General features: G+C 42.0%; 1 protein-coding gene across 1 annotated transcript in view; it reads right to left on the reverse strand.

The window, feature by feature from the left end:
- Positions 1-19,872, reverse strand: part of snd1 (staphylococcal nuclease and tudor domain containing 1) — a 909,008-nt gene that overhangs the window by 629,230 nt on the left and 259,906 nt on the right. Inside the window, exon 14 of the mRNA XM_078235739.1 lies at positions 16,184-16,256. Coding sequence (XP_078091865.1) covers positions 16,184-16,256 — 73 coding nt within the window. The remainder of the gene's footprint in view (positions 1-16,183; positions 16,257-19,872) is intronic.

A 19,872-nucleotide genomic window follows, 5' to 3' on the forward strand; every position in this document is an offset into this window, starting at 1 on the left:
GGATTTCACAGTTTTGCTGCCCTCAGAGAATAAATTCCTCATCTCTCTTAAATGGGCGATAAATTTGACTTGTATCAATGGAAGCCACGTTGGTTAACTAATCCAGACAAAATATTTGTTTTTCTACCTTATATTAAGTGAAACTAAGTGAATGTTTGAGACAGAGAACAAACTGGCTTCTCTCGATAAGAAACTGGATTAATCCAATTTGTTAAAAAGAAAATTTATATATGCTGCCTCCTAACAATAGTTCTTCAGTGAATCTGTGGAACAAGGCACATATAAAAATAATAAAATCAGGGTTAGATCACAGCAGTCAGACAGAGGTAAATGCAGAATTAATTTGACAAACAGGATTGTTTGTAAGCTGAAAAAGTAAACGAAATAGTGTGTCTACTTCAATGCAAGGAGCATCCGGAACAAGGTAGATGAACTTGGGGCGTGGATTGGTACTTGGGACTACGATGTTGTGGCCATTACGGAGACGTGGGTAGAACAAGGACAGGAATGGTTGTTGGACGTTCCGGGGTATAGATGTTTCACTAAGTGTAGGGAAGCTGGTAAAAGAGGTGGAGGAGTGGCATTGTTAATCAAGGATAGTTTAACGGCTGCGGAAAGGCACTTCGTGGGGGATCTGCACACTGAGGTAATATGGGCTGAAGTTAGAAATAGGAAAGGAGCGGTCACGTTGCTAGGAGTTTACTATAGGCCCCCAAATAGTAATAGAGATGTGGAGGAAGAAATTGCTAAACAGATTATGGATATGTGTGGGGGTCACAGGGTAGTTGTCATGGGGGACTTTAACTTTCCAAATATTGATTGGAACCTTTGTAGGTCAAATAGTTTGGATGGGGCAGTTTTTGTGCAGTGTGTGCGGGAGGGTTTCCTGACACAATATGTGGATGGGCCGACTAGAGGTGAGGCCACATTGGATTTGGTACTGGGAAATGAACCGGGCCAAGTGTTAGATTTGGTTGTGGGAGAGCAATTTGGAGATAGTGACCACAATTCGGTGTCTTTTGTTATTGCAATGGAGAGGGATAGGGCCGTACGGCAGGGCAAGGTTTACAATTGGGGGAGGGGTAATTATGATGCGATTAGGCAAGAATTAGGGGGCATAAGTTGGGAACAGAAACTGTCAGAGAAAGGAACTAATGAAAAGTGGAATTTTTTCAAGGAACAAATACTGGATGTCCTTGATAGGTATGTTCCTGTCAGGCAGGGAGGAAATGGCCGAGTGAGGGAACCATGGTTCACAAAAGAGGTGGAATGTCTTGTGAAAAGGAAGAGGGAAGCTTATGTCGGGATGAGGAAACAAGGTTCAGATGGCTCGATTGAGGGTTACAAGTTAGCAAGGAATGAGCTGAAAAAGGGGCTTAGGAGAGCTAGGAGGGGACATGAGAAGTCCTTGGCGGGTCGGATCAAGGAAAACCCCAAGGCTTTTTACTCTTATGTGAGGAATAAAAGAATGACCAGGGTGAGGTTAGGGCCGGTCAAGGACAGTAGTGGGAACTTGTGTATGGAGTCAGTAGAGATAGGCGAGGTGATGAATGAATACTTTTCTTCAGTGTTCACCAAGGAGAGGGGCCATGTTTTTGAGGAAGAGAAGGTGTTACAGGCTAATAGGCTGGAGGAAATAGATGTTCGGAGGGAGGATGTCTTGGCAGTTTTGAATAAACTGAAGGTCGATAAGTCCCCTGGGCCTGATGAAATGTATCCTAGGATTCTTTGGGAGGCAAGGGATGAGATTGCAGAGCCTTTGGCGTTGATCTTTGGGTCCTCGCTGTCCACGGGGATGGTGCCAGAGGACTGGAGAATGGCGAATGTTGTTCCTCTGTTTAAGAAAGGGAATAGAAATGACCCTGGTAATTATAGACCGGTTAGTCTTACTTCGGTGGTTGGTAAATTGATGGAAAGGGTCCTTAGGGATGGGATTTACGACCATTTAGAAAGATGCGGATTAATCCGAGATAGTCAGCACGGATTCGTGAAGGGCAAGTCGTGCCTCACAAATTTGATAGAATTTTTTGAGGAGGTAACTAAGTGTGTTGATGAAGGTAGGGCAGTTGATGTCATATACATGGATTTTAGTAAGGCGTTTGATAAGGTCCCCCATGGTCGGCTTATGATGAAAGTGAGGAGGTGTGGGATAGAGGGAAAGTTGGCCGATTGGATAAGCAACTGGCTGTCTGACCGAAGACAGAGGGTGGTGGTCGATGGAAAATTTTCGGATTGGAGGCAGGTTGCTAGCGGTGTGCCGCAGGGATCAGTGCTTGGTCCTCTGCTCTTTGTGATTTTTATTAATGACTTAGAGGAGGGGGCTGAAGGGTGGATCAGTAAATTTGCTGATGACACCAAGATTGGTGGAGTAGTGGATGAGGTGGAGGGCTGTTGTAGGCTGCAAAGAGACATAGATAGGATGCAAAGCTGGGCTGAAAAATGGCAAATGGAGTTTAACCCTGATAAATGTGAGGTGATTCATTTTGGTAGGACAAATTTAAATGTGGATTACAGGGTCAAAGGTAGGGTTCTAAAGACTGTGGAGGAACAGAGAGATCTTGGGGTCCATATCCACAGATCTCTAAAGGTTGCCACTCAAGTGGATAGAGCTGTGAAGAAGGCCTGTAGTGTGTTAGCTTTTATTAACAGGGGGTTGGAGTTTAAGAGCCGTGGGGTTATGCTGCAACTGTACAGGACCTTGGTGAGACCACATTTGGAATATTGTGTGCAGTTCTGGTCACCTCACTATAGGAAGGATGTGGAAGCGCTGGAAGGAGTGCAGAGGAGATTTACCAGGATGCTGCCTGGTTTGGAGGGTAGGTCATATGAGGAAAGGTTGAGGGAGCTAGGGCTATTCTCTCTGGAGCGGAGGAGGCTGAGGGGAGACTTAATAGAGGTGTATAAAATGATGAAGGGGATAGATAGAGTGAACGTTCAAAGACTATTTCCTCGGGTGGATGGAGCTATTACAAGGGGGCATAACTATAGGGTTCGTGGTGGGAGATACAGGACGGATATCAGAGGTAGGTTCTTTACGCAGAGAGTGGTGGGGGTGTGGAATGGACTGCCTGCAGTGATAGTGGAGTCAGACACTTTAGAAACATTTAAGCGGTTATTGGATAGGCACATGGAGCACACCAGGATGATAGGGAGTGGGATAGCTTGATCTTGGTTTCAGATAAAGCTCGGCACAACATCGTGGGCCGAAGGGCCTGTTCTGTGCTGTACTGTTCTACGTCTATGTCTATGTCTAAATAGGAGTTAACAGGGTGGCACATAAAGACTTGATGCTCAAGGTTGATGCCTACGTTGATCCAAACTCCAGTACATTACCTCATTAACTTTCAAACAATTCTGCTTGTTGCAACCACACACATTTTTCCATTTGCTCAGGAAAACGACAAATAACTGCATTCAAACATGAAGTAGCTAGATATACCTTAATTTCCTTATTGGCTTGCAGAACTCGATTCTCAAGCAAAACTTGCAGTAGCACATGGATTTCTGCCCTATTACTGAGCAGTCTTTGTACACCAGTCAACTAAACATTAATTTTACAGGACCAACCCTAATATTGTAATGTTTCAGAGGTAGTTGCTACCCGCAATGTATAACATGACTGTACCGTCTTAGGTTTATGTATGGCAAAAGAGGGAAAAGACACCCAAAAGCAAGGCATAATATTTACTCTTTTACTACAGTAAGAAGTCTCAACACCAGGTTAAAGTCCAACAGGATTGGCATTCTGAAAGCTCGTGATACCAAATAAACCTGTTGGACTTTAACCTGGTGTTGAGAGACTTCTTACTGTGGCCACCCCAATCCAATGCCGACATCTCCACATCTTTTACTACAGCCATACAATATCCTTCAGTTGGTCATAATTAAGACACAGACATGCTGACTGGACTGCTGCCAAAAGGTCACTATGATGAAAGGGAAGCATATAAACTCACTAATTGTGACCGATACTCCATTTGAACAACAGCCAAACCAAAGGGAGGAATGAACACATTCACTGCAAGTGCTTTAACTCAACCTGGGGAAAAAATACACCATGAATGATAAAGCAAAATTCTCATTTAAAAATAAATCTCCTGCTGTTAAATCCATTGCCCCTCTCTCTCTCGACCGCTGCTCATAATGTCCAAAAATATTGACACAACATCTTGAATACTTTTCCAAGTTTTGAGTATTGCTCCAGCAGGCCTGGACATAATGAGACATCCCCAGAATAGCAGCAATTCTGAAGGACACAATGGTTTCAGGTGTTGTCAATTCACTTTCCACACAAAACTATTTACAGAGCAACGGGCAATTTCTTTGAATATTTTTATACTCCCCAATTGAAGTTTTCATTTTTGCTTTTACAAAACTATTTCATGCTTCTGTGCAGCATGTTGCAAATAAATCATCAAGATTCCAACTGGAGAATGGAAGGTATTCCAAAATCTTGAACGTCAGACACTCTTATTAATTCTGTTCCACAAAAAGCACGTATTCAGCTCGATCAGAATCAATTTTATTCGTGAACAATTAAAAGTGTTACTTATGATCTAATCTACAGCTCCAGTCTACTACTCTTCTCATTTGCAAGTTTTTTAAAAACTCAGATGGAAATTGCATTCATCTGCTAAAACAATGTAGATAGACTTTACTGGCAGTTTGACAATGCATTAGGATTTAGTCACAATCATCTCTAAGTTTGTTTTTGACGTAGATTAACACAGCCTGCTCACAGGAGAATACTTGTTCTTTCTGAACACTTGAGCCATCATAAAGCAAGTATTTGTTTATACAATCCTGATCTCCTCATTGTCATAAACCTTTGGTACAAAAATGTTTTATAGATCCGGGGATTTGGAGGCTGATGCAGGGCGAAGGGGGTGTCACTGATTAAAAATATTCAGAAGACAGAAACGCGCCACAAACTATACAACACTCCGATTTATACAGCGTCTTTTGTTTTTGGCAATGGACAGCGAAAGGAATAAAACCGAATTAGAATTGTTAGAATTTAGACATGTAATTCAAGTAAGCATCACTTGTCAAAAATGCCACAGCCAAGCAGGAGTGTGCCAATCACAAACGAATGCTCAGATGTCTTGAAAATCCTCAATTTACTTAAGTCAACCATCAGAAGGAAACATTCGTTCATTTCATAGCATTTATTTCCGACAACAATGTTTTTATCGACTCAGGTCAACAATTTTGCTGCCAGTTTGTGGGCAATTTTATTCCTTGGAGCTAGGTTTGAGACTCCTCAGAACTCATTTTACATTGACCCTGTGAAGCTGGCAATGAGCAGACATTTTCACTTTGTATGATTTGGGTTGAATTGAATGGATAGGGTGTTAACCCACTTTCTATGAACAATGTGCGAAAGACAGCTTTAACAACATTTCAGGATTTGCATTGTCTCGTCAAAATGCTCAATTTCACTTTTGCAATTTAAGACAACTCAACCCTTTCAAGTTCCACAGTTCTTCGAAAAACTCTCAGCTATCTATTATTTTATGTACTAAATTCACCAGTCACTAAGTGCCTGTCAAGTTATATGAATGGAACTGTGATTATACTTGCCGTTAAGACTCAAGAATTTTTATGACAAATTGTATTTTTAATAGGGGATTCAATAATCATACGTCACTCTGCCTATAAAGACAACACAGGTGCTTCCCATTCCCAAAAAAAGGATATTAAAAAGGATGCAAAGACTGGAGATTGAATGCTTTGAAATCGCACATGTTCCTACTTCACATTTTCCTGCAGGAAACCAGCTAAACTACTGCAAGTAGTTGGCAAGTTCAATCTCCAATTCCCTCTCCGTTTTATACTCGGGTAATTATCCTCCTCACTTTAGTCTCCAACAGCAACATAGGCTTTTCAGTATTGCATGTAATCTTTAATCTTTGTGGTCAACCTAGGCGGAGTTGGTGTACTTGGTGACCGCCTTGGTGCCCTCGGAGACGGCGTGTTTGCCTAGCTCACCCAGCAGCATGAGGCGGATGGCGCTCTGGATCTTCCGGGCCGAGATGGTATGCCGCTTGTTGTAGTGGATCAGGTGCGATGCCTCAAAGGCGACGTGCTCAAAGATGTCCACCACGAAGGAGTTCATGACGCTCATGGCCTTGGACGAGATGCAGGTGGAGGAGTGGACCTGGGACAGCACCCGATACACGCAAGTGGAGTAGCTCTGCTTGCGGGCTTTCCTCCGCTTCTTGGTGACCTTGGTCAGCGACTGCTTGGACGCCTTGCGAGACGCGCTGCCATTAGTCGCAAGCTCAGGCATCCCACCTCCACTTCGTCCAGCTCGGGCGGGGAACCAACTCATGTAAGCATCAATTTATCCCACACACTTCCAAGAAAAATTAGATGCTCCTCCTGTAAACATTAACCCTGGAAACTGAGGTTCACTGCAATGGTGTTTAAATATACAATGAAAAATGGCAAAATTCATGTTATGTGGGTGACTCAAAGGGAAAGAAAAAAGTGTCCCACCTTCGCTATGTAACTCCGATTATGGCTCTCCCGTGAAGCACTGTAAAAGGTCTAAAGCAAGAGGCGATTCAGCACTTCAAGCTAGTGCCATCTATCAGGGGCCTCTTTCACTGGAAGGAGACACTTGCTTATTCTCTGAACTAGTGTTCCTTTCCTTTCTTACATTAGATATATAAACAAAAATATCTAGCTGTGTCACTAATATCTCTAACCTTCAATCCTCAACAGATATCACTCCTGATCTTTTCAAGAATGCTAGTTTATCGTTCAAAAAAAAATTGAATTAAGAGCCCATTCCTTTCATACCCATTCCCTTCGGACAATTTTCTTTCCACAAATCTTGCTCACAACTGCTGAATGTGGTATTTATATTCTCTCGACCAGTGGTTCCCAACCTTTCTAGTAACACGGCAGACTTAAATGAGACAATTCCAGACAGACCCACTTTTTTTCAACTGAATCAATTGCTCATAAACATTATGTTTACTTACATTTACCAAAGTTAAAATCCTACTAGAGAGATTTGCAACATATCATTGAAGTTCAAGTTTGAAAATGTAAATCAAGGAAGAAGGGAGAGAGAAAACAGGGAACTACAAGGCAGTTAGCCTGACAGAGTCTTTGGGAAAATGCCATTTGCTAAGAAAATCTTAACATGCACACGGAGCATGGTATGATCAGGCATGGTTTTAGGAAAGGGATGTAACTAGTAGGGTAGATATGGAACCACCAGTAGATGTAGCATAATTGGATTTCCAAAGGGCATTCAAATAAGGTGCCACACAAGATAAAGATGCACAGAGGTGGGGCATTGGTTGGGAGGGGAGGGGAGGGGAGGGGAGGGGGTCCCCCCAGGGGTTGGTCAGTCCCACTGCTGCTGCAAATCCACCTAATCAATCCCTCTCAATGTTGGTGATCCACGAACTGCAATTGATTGCCATGATAGTCCACATTAATCACTGCATTTCAAAGTAGTCGACTGTGACATATTTTGGAGTGTTTAACTTATAAGATATTAGATTTTTCTTTCTAGTGCAACGTTAATTTCAAAAGTTGCTCAATAGCCAAGTTAAATAGCTTGCCTTCTTCAACCTTATCTATCCTCCTTATTACTTTAAACACAAGTCACACATCGCCACTTGGGCCTTTACTTCAGAAAAATATTTAGCCAAGTCTTTTTTCTTAACCGAGTTTCCTACTGCCTTCATTTCATTCTAATCATTCTTCTGAATTCTTCTAACGCATCTTAATTATTTCAAAAGTTTTAATTCTAAAAGTATAATGACTAAATCAGGAAAATATTCTTCAGAACTGACCTCATCATTGATGTGCACTTCAATACAAGCTGTTTTGACTATTAGTCCAAAGTCCTTCAGATGTATCCTAGTGCATGATTTGCATATTGTTAACATTTAGCTTGCTAGTTCAAGGTTTGATCATTGATTTCTTCCAAATCTTTTCTTTTTAAAAAAAAATCAATGCAGACGCCTTCACATTTACATTATTGTTAGCTGTTAATATATGTATTTTATGTTAATCCATCTTAAAATCCAAGTCCCAGCCCATCAACGTAATTATTTGGAAAAGCTGGAAAAGCAATGAAACTCAAGTGAAGGGTTACACAGCTTAAACATCAATCGATATTTCAGATGTTGATCAAGCTTATGTAGATATTATGTTTATTTCAGGTATCAAATAATCAGAATTCTCTTACTTATACAGCATTTTACTTTGTTCATTTTTCCAGCACTACATCAAAAAGACGTTAAACCTACAATGATAAAAGCATAGCTTGAAACATTGTGGTTTTGCAATAACGAATATTGTTGAAAAAGAGATGTTGTCAAAGCTTTTTGTCTTGCACTCATCAAGAGAAATGCAAGAATGGCAAATCTCAAATGACCACAATTTATACCACCAGAAAAAGGGACTGCTGACTGGTTGACAAGTTGACTTTGATTGGCCAAGGCATTACCATGGAAAAAGCAACAGGGAACATGTTTCCATCCATTTCAAAAAAGGGAGCAGGCTTGAACATATTCCTTTTGCTTGCAGAGAACCAGTCCTTGCACATAAGTGTATGTCCCTTCTGGAAAGTGTAAATAAGCCAGGTTAGTGTAGCTATTAGAGCATTGAAGGTAATTCAGCAAACGCTGCCAATTGCAGAGTAACATCTAACAATCGACAGGTCATTTTGGGTTTTGCAAGTGCAGGCTGGTTGAGTTCAGACTGCTCCCTTAATACCCATAGTCTCAGAAGGCCTGACATTTACTGGATACTGCTTGCTCCCTCTCCAGGGACACCTGTGTGTGAACAAAGTCGCAGAAATACAGGTAAGGCAGTTGGCCAAACAGCCCACTCACCAGCTCACTGTCTGGACCCTTTGATTGCTACCTCGGCCAAGCCCAGAAACAATTCCAAACAATTCCTCCAATCTGCCCTCTCTCCTCTGCACATGGTGGCCAAAGATCAGGAGCGTGGGACTGAAGTGCAGCTAGAAATGTTCAATAGAAAGCTTGGAACAAGTTGAAGGGAAACCTTTGTGGTTCAAATACATTCCCTCTTGAAAGTGCAAGGAATTAAGCCGTAAATGAATCAATATTTTATGGGCGTACAGAATTGAAGAATAAGCAGTAATCAGTTTGTAAAGACAGTGGCCAAGCCGCAGTTAAGAGTTGTGTGCGCTATTTCAGGTGTTCCATTATCGCAAGATTATTAATGCCATAAAAACATAGATCTGCCAAGATCAAAACACTGATTATAAAGAGCAACTGATTCTATGATGATAAGACTGTGATTATTTTCAATGGAATGGAGAATGACACGAGGAAATTTAATGGAGCTTTAAAAATTACGATGTTTTAATAAGATTGATAGAAAAAAGGTACTTTGTATAGTTCGAAATTGTCTTTAGTGTTTATAGAGCATGCAATGCTTTCCTTTCGGGTTAAGGAAGAAATCCTTGCACCTTTTAAAGTAAAAGCAGATAAACATTTGAAGGGGAGGAAACTGTATGGCTGTAGGCAGCACTTTCCAAATGGCAAAATGTTGATAACCTCAGGACACAAACCACTAGTTAAATAAAACTTCCATTTCTTCCAGAATATCAAGGCACATTGTTCAGGATCACAACCAAAATGTATAAATGTAGATACCAAGTGTGCAGGGAGCTTTTGCAATAAAGCTGCTATTTAATGACTTGTAATGTTCCACTGTTTTCCCACAACAGACTGTGAAGCACAAAGAGAAGTACAATAAAATCTTGTGTGACAAATAAACATAATGGAAGCCAAATGGCAATGTCAACAGTTGGTACTAAAGGTCTTGCAGCAATCGGTGAGGTAACTAGTTCTTCCTGAGCCTATTTTTTCTTCACTTACATAATCAAACTTATATAGTTTGTTGATTTCTCTCTGCAGTCAAGTAGTGCATGAATTTTACAAACAAAAAAAGCTCAAGGCATACATTAAATGATCCAAAAATAAATGTATTCTCCTATCATGACCCAGTGCAGGTGATCTTGTTATTGGTTTCCCTTTTATCATGTCACTTAATGCTCATACATATACCTCAAGAGATGTCTATCTCTTCCTCTCTCTGAAAGGAGAATATTTAACGATAACTTCAATATCTAATTCTCATCAACGTTTTAACAATGTTCATGGAAACAGCCCCTCAAATCCATGTCGGCTCCAGAAAAGAAATCCCCTTGTTCCATGTAGCCTTTTCCTTGTAGCCCTGCAATTGTTTTTTCCTTCAACAAATTATCTAATTTCCTTTTGAAAGCCACGAGAGAACCTGCCTCCACCACTCTTCAGTCAGGAACTGCATTTTAGACTCAAATCAGCCGCTGCATAAAAATCTTCATTGATTCTTTTGCCAATCACCTTAAATCGGTCCCTTCTTTTCTCAACCCTTCTGTCAATGGGAACAGTTTCTCCAGACACCTCTCACTGAGCTCACCTTCTCATGGGATTCATTTCCTGTTCTCTTGATCCTATTAAACCAATTTATTGCCCACCTAACTTCCTTTTCTGGACTCTTAAGTGTCAGCCAATATTGTGAACTATTTCATTTCCTTGGGTATTCTTTTACCCATTTCTCTTCAAATCAACCATCACCTCTCTCTCAGAAAAATTCTTCACCCCTTTATTCTTCCAAATTTCGCATCACCTCTCACTTCCCTTGCCTCCCCAAAGTACTTGAACATGGTGTCAATGCCAAAATCCTTCCCTTTCTTTCTCACAATCCATAAGACCATGTCTTATCATCTTACAATCCAATGTTTGAGTCCCTCAAAACAGGCTTGCAGGATATAGATAGGCTGGAACATTGGGCGGAGAAATGGCAGATGGAATTTAATCCAGGTAAACGCAAAGTGATGAATTTCGGTAGATCTAACGTAAGGGGGAGCTATACAATAAATGGCAGAACCATCAGGAGTATAGACACACAGAGGGACCTGGGTGTACAAATCCACAGATCCTTAAAGGTGGCAGCACAGGTGGAGAGGGTGGTCAAGAAGGCATATGGCATGCTTGCCTTTATTGGACGGAGCATAGAATATAAAAGTTGACATATGATGTTGCAGCTGTATAGAACGTTGGTTAGGCCACATTTGGAATACTGCATCTAGTTCTGGTCGCCACACTACCAGAAGGATGTGGAGGCTTTGGAGAGAGGACAGAAAAGGTTTACCAGGATGTTGCCTGGTATGGAGAGTCTTAGCTATGAGGAGAGATTGGGTAAACTTGGGTTGTTCCCCCTGGAAAGACGGAGGACGAGAGGCGACCTAATAGAGGTGTATAAAATTATGAAGGGCATAGATAGGGTGAACAGTGGGAAGCTTTTTCCCAGGTCAGAGGTGACAAACACAAGGGGTCACAGGTTCAAGGTGTGGGGGGCAAGGTTCAACACAGATGTCAGGGGGACATATTTTACACAGAGGGTGGTGGGGGCCTGGAATGCACTGCCAAGCAAGGTGATTGAGGCGGACACGCTGGATTCATTTAAGACTTATCTAGATAGCCACATGAACAGACTGGGAATAGAGGGATACAAACGACTGGTCTAGTTGGGCATATGAGCGGCGCAGGCTTGGAGGGCCAAAGGGCCTGTTCTTGTGCTGTATTGTTCTTTGTTTCCAATTCCTCCACAGTACTAAACAATCCTTAAAGTCACAAATTACTTTCTTTGTGACTATGATAGTGGTAAACTATCCCTCTTCACTTTTCTCAACCTATCTGCAGAAGTCCACACATTCAATGCTTCCAGTGCCTCTTCTCCACTGCCCAACTGAAAGGAACCATCTTGGCTTGGATCTGTTTTGATCTATTGAATAACAGCCAGAGAATCATTTGCAATGTCTTCTATTTCCATTCCCATACCATTGCCTCTGGAGTCCCTCAACTACATGCTACCCCTTAACGATGTCTTCTGAAAACATATTAAGTTCAACATTTACACTGATGGCACTCAGCATTGCCTTTCCAAAACCTTCCTGGATCCCTCCACTGATTAATTTATCATTGTTTGTCTGACATTCAATTTTCTCCAGCCGAACATAGAGAGGACTGAAGCAATTGGCTTTGATCCCGACCACAAACTGTTATCCCTGGACATGGCTTCCATCCTTACTGGCAACTGTCGAAAGGTGAGACAGATCACTCCCAATCTTGATGTGTTTGACCCCAAATTGAGTTTCCAAACATACATCTGTTCCATCACTAAGATTCTTTTCTATATCCATCTTCCCAGTGTTGCCAGACTCCAAACCTGCCTCATATCTGCTGCTTCTGAACCCTCATCCTCATGTATGCAAAGTCTAGACTTGATACTTCCAATGTTCTCCTGGCCAACCAGCCTCCCAATTTCCACCCTACATAACTTTGTGTAACCCAAAATCTCTGCTGCCCATTTCTTACTTGGCCCAACTCTCACTAACTCACCAGGGCAATGCTTGATGATCTCCATTGGCTTATGACCCAACAAGGTTTCAATTTTAAATGTCATCCTTGTTGTCAATTCCCTCCATGGCCTTACCCTCGCTAGTTCTGTAACCTCCTTCAGCTATACCAGCCTTCAGACTTCTGTGCTCCACTGATTCTGATATCTGTCAAAGTCCAATTTTCTATCATTGGTGACGGCCTTCAGCGGTCAGTCCTAAGCTCTGAAATTCCCACCATGAGCCATCTCTTTACTGTTCTCTCCTCATTTAAGATGCTACTTAAACCCCAACTCTTTGACTATGCTTCTGGTCATCGACCTTAATATCTTTTTTTGTGGTTTGGTGTCCAAAATGTTTGTGTATTGCTTGGAAAGCACCTTGGAGCATTCTGCTATAGTAAAGGCACTATATATATGCAAGTTGGTGCTGTTTTCAATGTACTAACATTTGCAGTGAGGGCCATATGGTAGATATTGGAAGCTGCAATCTCATGAATCAATCACAACTCCTTCACTTCAACCAATTCAATTCTGTCCAATATATTTAAACTGCATCTTGAATCTATCTATCTAAAATCCAGCTAAAATCTAATTATTTCAAAGACACCCTCTATATTCCTGAGTTCACCAGCATCAGGTCACAGGACTGTCCTATTTAATCTGTACAAGTGCACAAAGGGGTAGACTTTTTGCTGAGTTTCAGGTACAAGACGAGAGAGTATTTCTCTGCTTCCCTCAAATCCGAGTATCATAGAAATCATAGAATCATAGAAACCCTACAGTGCAGAAGGAGGCCATTCGGCCCATCGGGTCTGCACCGACCACAATCCCACCCAGGCCCTACCCCCCACATATTTACCCGCTAATCCCTCTAACCTACGCATCTCAAGGGCAATTTTAACCTGGCCAATCAACCTAACCCGCACATCTTTGGACTGTGGGAGGAAACCGGAGCACCCGGAGGAAACCCACGCAAACACGAGGAGAATGTGCAAACTCCACACAGACAGTGACCCGAGCCGGGAATCAAACCCGGGACCCTGGAGCTGTGAAGCAGCAATGCTAACCACTGTGCTACCGTGCCGCCAGTAGCCAGTCTAAATGAAAAATAGACTGACTCCTACTTACAAACAACAAACAGTGAATAGTCATGCAGTTCCTAAGCAAACAGACATTCAAGTAATAATAGCGCACCTTAACTGGAAGGCTGTTTACATTCTACAGAGACTGAAGTGTTATTAATTAGAAAGTGGCAAACCTGCTTCAGATCATACCAGTTTTGTCCAACTTTATCTACTTTGTCAGCCAGCTCCAAGTCACAAGGTTATGAATTTAAGTCCCACTTCAGAGGCTTGTGAACAAAAGCCTAGTGCTGAGGGAATGCTGCAACTTCAGAGCTGCAGTCTTCAGATAAAACAATGAAGTTTGGTGGATATAAAAAGTCCAATGGCACTATTCGAAGATAAACAGGACATTTCTCTGGTGGCCTAGCTAGTATTTATCCCTTAACCAACATCACTAAAAGAGGAGAATACCTGGTAATTCCCATGCGTAATTAAATTTGCTGTTGAATTTCCTACATTTCAGAAGTACTTCATTGACTGTCAAACACTTGAGGTCATGGAAGTTACTATATTAATGCTAGTCTTTCTTACTCCAAGACCTCACCAATATGATTTTTATCAAATGTTTCTCACTGGGAAACAGCAACCTAGGAGCAGCTAATCTCCAATTTTCCCTTCTGCCATGCTCAGTACAGACATGAAGATATTACAAATTTTAAAGCTACTTTTAAAAAAAAGCTTAGATTGCCGCAGCACACCATGTGACACCTTTGGCATTTGAACTGAGAGATAAGAGAGTCTGCGGCCAATACATGACTAAATATGGACTCAAGTGATGGAATCTCACAACCACTTGTAAGATTCATACATTTCTGTTTCAGAATGGACCAAAACCTACGACGATGGGGTTTGCGAATAGCTTGTCTCAATTTTTCACCAGGGACAACTTAGACATCGAAACCTCATGGGTGACTGGTGAATAAGAAATGGACCTCATCGATTTTACCCAGTATTGTGATTGATGCACACCCAAACACACAGAACTTGGATATCTCAAAATATCAAATCAGCCCACCACAGTTTTTGAAAGGACAAAGTTAGACTCATCACAGATCACATGGATATGAGCGGGCAGGCAGGCTGAGGAGAGGAGAGACAGATAGAAAAGCCTATATGCATAGTGCATGCCAGGTTGGGAGGGGGCAGATTTGTGAATGGGACAAAATTCACAGTATACGCACCAGAAATGTTGGGGAACACAGGGTTTAGAGAGAGGAGGGAACTGAAGGAAATCAGTATCAGTGGAGAAATGGTTTTGGGGAAATTGATATGACTGATAACCAACAAATCCCCAGGGCCTGATAATCTGCATCCCAGAGTACTAAAGGAAGTGACCCTAGAAATAGTGGATGCATTGGTGATCATCTTCCAAGATTTTATAGTCTCTGAAACAGTTCCTCAGGTTGGAGGCTAGCTAATTAATCCACTATTTAAAAAGGGAGGCAGAGAAAAAAATGGGAATTACAGACCAATCAGCCTGACGTCTGTTGTAGGGAAAATGCAGGAGGTCTTTAAAAAAGATTTAACAGCAGAGCACTTGGCAGAATCGGACAGAGTCAGCATGGATTTATGAATGGGAAATCATGCTTTACAAATCAACTGGAATTCGAGGATGCATTGAGCAGAATCGATGAGGGACGGGATGGGGAGCCAGTGGATGTGGTTTATTTGGACCTTCAAAAGGCTACTGGCAAGATCTATGATTAAAAGCGTGCAAAATTAAAGTACATGGGATTGGGGATAATGCATTGAGATGGATAGAAAACTGGTTGGCAGACAGTAAATGAGTAGGAATAAATGGATCTTTTTCCTAGTGGTAGGCAGTGACTGGTGGGGTGGCTGTGCTAGGACCCCAGCGATTCACAATGTATATTAATGATTTAGATGAGGGAACAAAATGTAATATCTTCAAATTTGCAGATAACACAAAGCTGGGTGGGAGGGTGAGCTGTAAGGAGGATGCAGAGATGCTTCAGTGTGATTTGGACAAGTTGAGTGAGTAGGCAAATGCAGTATAGTATGGATAAAAACAGGAAAGCCGATTATCCAAACAGCTATAAATTGAGTGTGGAATGTGCAACGAGACCTGGATGTCCTGTACATCAGGCGCTGAAAGTAAGCATGTAGTTTCAGCAGGCAATAAAGAAAACAAAAAGATGTATTGATCTTCATAGCAAAAGGATTCGATTACTGGTGCAGGGATGTCTTGCTGCAGTTGTACAGGACCTTGGTGAGACAACATAATTGCATACTAATTGCACCCACCAAAATCTGATACTGATTGCACCAAAATCAGTTTAAATCATAAAACGAAAAGAACTTGCATGTAGAAAGGTTGAAGAAACAGTAATAAATCTACAATGACATATGTACAGTTCTTTTAAAATTCATAACAAATAAATATCAAATTTAAAACAAGCAATGCTGCATGATCACCAAATTTAACACTGGATCTGCACATTTCCAATACAACAGCAATAAGACTATGCACATTCAATTTATAAATTAAATTTTCCATCATAGGCTTTCAACACTTCCAGAATTCAGCAGGTAAACAATAAAATTAAGCTTCTCCCACTTTAAAAAAAATGTGATTGTACAATATAGCCTACCCCAGAGATATCAGCAACACGGTGGATTGGCACCTCCTTCTTACTGTGGAGCCCTTTGGCATTCTTGATGGCCCTGAGATGACAAAAAATTAAAAATGACAAAATCTTGAGTAACTCAAAAACAAAAGAAAAGCCAGCTAAAAATACAAGAATACAGAATCAGTTAAATTTATCAATACACAGTGAACAGTCTTAAAAACAGCCAGTAGCATGGATAACTCTAAGGATCCAGTATGAAACCGCAATCCCTGGTGCAACCCTGTCCACTTCACGGTCCTTGTGCCCCTCTGCACTTGGCCCACCAAACCTGTTGGTCATTCAACGGACTTACATTTGAGAAATGCAGTAAAGCTGCCTGTCCAATCATAGGCTGATGTTTACGTGCATTTACTGCTGATCGGGCCCAGGGAGTACATAGGCCCAGGGAGAGAGCCGGGCCAGAAGACCCAGAGGAAGCGAGGGACCTGGAGCAATGGTGAGGGGGTCACAATGAAAGAGAGAGCAAGAGTGAGAAAGAGCAAGCCCCTCAAGCCCGCTTTGCCATTCAATACCACCAGCGCTCAACTGACTGTGGCCTCAACTCCACATTTCTGCCTACCCCCAATATCCTTCCACTCCCTCGTTAGTCAAGAATCTTATCAAGCTCTGCCATAAAGATGGTCAACATCCCTGCCACCACCCACTGGGGAAGAGAGTTGCAAAGACACTTGACCTTCTGAGAAAAAAGTTCTCATCTCCTTCTTAAATGGAAGACTACTTATTTTTAAATTGTGTTCCCGAGCTCCAAGTTTTTCCACAAGGAGAAACATCCTGTCAGTATCCACCTCATCAAAACCCCTCAGGAAATGCATATTTCAATAAAATCCCCCCCCCCCCCCCCATTCTTCTAAACGCCACAACTTTTCCTTATTAAAATAAATTTCCCCATCTCCTAAATCAGTTAGAATCATAGAATCCCTACAGTACAGCAAGAGGCATTTGGCCCATCAAGTCTGCACCGACCACAATCCCACCCAGGCCCTACCCCCCCTATCCACCCACTAATCCCTCTAACCTACGGATCTTAGGACAAAGGGGAAATTTTAGCATGGCCAATCAACCTAACCCACACATCTTTGGACTGTGGGAGGAAACTGGAGTACCCGAAGGAAACCCACGCAGACAGTGACCCAAGCCAGGAATCGAACCCAGGTCCCCGGAGCTGTGAAGCAGCAGTGCTAACCACTGTGCTACCATGCCGCTTCACAGTTGAGTGAAGCTTCTCCGAATTGCTTCTAGTATATTTACATATACTAGATAGGTCCAGCCGAGGTTGTTGCCATGGAGCCAGGCGAGTCAGCCAAATCCCCCATTGGGTAAATACCCAGCGAGAAGCTGCAGCTGCTCCTCTGCCTCCTATGGGTCTTCGTATGTTATCTTTGCTGTTGGGTTTTACAGGAGACTATGGAAATACTCGGAGCCCAAGACAGAGTGAGGACTTTCCTGAATGAAATGACGGTGCAGCCTGTTCCTGGATCACCAACATTGAGGGGGATTGATGAGGTGGATTTGTAGCAGCAATGGGACTGACCAACCCCTGGAGCTGGCTCCCCCCACAAACAGACCTGGTTCAATTATATCATCAAATGAAATAATGCATGTGATTACATAAGGTGCACACTGCTGATTGCGACAGCTTTGGTTACTCTCATTGTAGAGCTTCTGAGAAGTGGCCCCCTTATAACCATGCACTGAAAACCAGTTTACGAATACAGGATTGTTTCATACTCTCTGCTTCCTCTCCATTAACCAATCCTCCTTTCATGTTAATATCAGGTTAACTGGCTTGTAGTTCCCTGTTTCCTCTCTCCCTTCTTCCTTGATTAAAGGTATTACAACTGAAATTCCAAGTTTGAAAATGTATGTTGCAAACCTCTTTATTAAGATCGTAACGGTAGTAAATGCAGGTAAATGTGACGTTTATGAGCAATCTATTCAGCTGAAAAAGTGGGTATGCAGTGGAATTGAAATGAATGAAACTTGTCATATTACTCAAAGAGTTGGGAACCACTGCCTTGTACAACTGTAGCAAAACATCCTCATTTCTATATTCCATTCCTCTTGCTATAAATGACAAAATCCTATTTGCATTCCTAGTCATTTGCTGTTCCTGCAAACTAACATTGTGATTCATGTACCAGGACTCCCAGATTCCTCTGTACCAGAGTTCTGCAGTCTCCGTCCATTTAAATAAGATGCTACTTTTCTATTCTTCCTGTCAAAGTTAACAAGTTCACATTTTCTGTTCACTTTATTCTCCATCTCCCAAATGTTTTGCCCATTCACTGTATCCTTATCCTTTTGCAGCCCCCTAAATTCTCCTCAAAACCTATTTTTCTTTGCGTCATTGGCAAAGTTAGCGATCATCATCCAAGTCACTGATTAAATTGCAAATAGTTGAGGTTCCAGCACTGATCCGTGTGGCCCTCCACTCATCACATCCTGCCAACCCGAAAATGACCCCTTTTTGCCTGCTAGCTAACCAATTCCCTACCCATGCTAAAATGTTACACCATAAACTCATATTTTGCATAGTAACTTTTGATGTGGCATTTTGTTAAATGCCTTCTGAAAAACTTAGCATAGCACACATTTACAGGTTCACCTTCATAAACATTGCTTGTTACTTTCTCAAAGAACACTAATAAATTGGTCAAACACGATTTCCCCTTTCACTCTCCGAGATTCCCAAATGTCATGCATTCCCAGTTTCATCTCATCTGTGGACAGGCAAAGATTGTCAATTTTAAAAAACTAGCACTCAGTTAAACTTGCACGTTCTTGAACATATTAGTACCTAGTTCATGTAGCTGACAGAATCTGCAAGCAGGTTACTAACAATTTGTTTTTATATAGCACCTTAGAGTTAGTGTGGGGAGGGGGAATATCAAATGACAACTGGACCACAGAAAAACCTGGACGGTAAAATTACACCCAATTCCTCAAAATAATGTTTTGAAGCTATACTTCCACACCTTGTTACAGACTACTGTTGCCAGAATTGATGTATATGCATCCCCTGTAACTAGTTATGGCAGTAAGAAGTTTAACAACACCAGGTTAAAGTCCAACAGGTTTATTTGGTAGCAAAAGCCACACAAGCTTTCGAGGCTCTGAGCCCCTTCTTCAGGTGAGTGGGAATTCTGTTCACAAACAGAACTTATAAGACACAGACTCAATTTACATGAATAATGGTTGGAATGCGAATACTTACAACTAATCCAGTCTTTAAGAAACAAAACAATGGGAGTGGAGATAGCATCAAGACAGGCTAAAAAGATGTGTATTGTCTCCAGACAAGACAGCCAGTGAAACTCTGCAGGTCCATCCCCACACCCCCACTTCTTGCCTTCAAACAACCGCACAACCTCAAACAGACCATTGTCCGCAGCAAACTACCCAGCCTTCAGGAGAACAGTGACCAAGACACCACACAACCCTGCCACAGCAACCTCTGCAAGACGTGCCGGATCATCGACACAGATGCCATCATCTCACGTGAGAACACCATCCACCAGGTACACGGTACATACTCTTGCAACTCGGCCAACGTTGTCTACCTGATACGCTGCAAGAAAGGATGTCCCGAGGCATGGTACATTGGGGAAACTATGCAGACGCTGCGACAACGGATGAATGAACACCGCTCG

Source organism: Mustelus asterias, chromosome 19 (assembly GCF_964213995.1).
Source record: "Mustelus asterias chromosome 19, sMusAst1.hap1.1, whole genome shotgun sequence".
Taxonomy (NCBI): domain Eukaryota; kingdom Metazoa; phylum Chordata; class Chondrichthyes; order Carcharhiniformes; family Triakidae; genus Mustelus; species Mustelus asterias.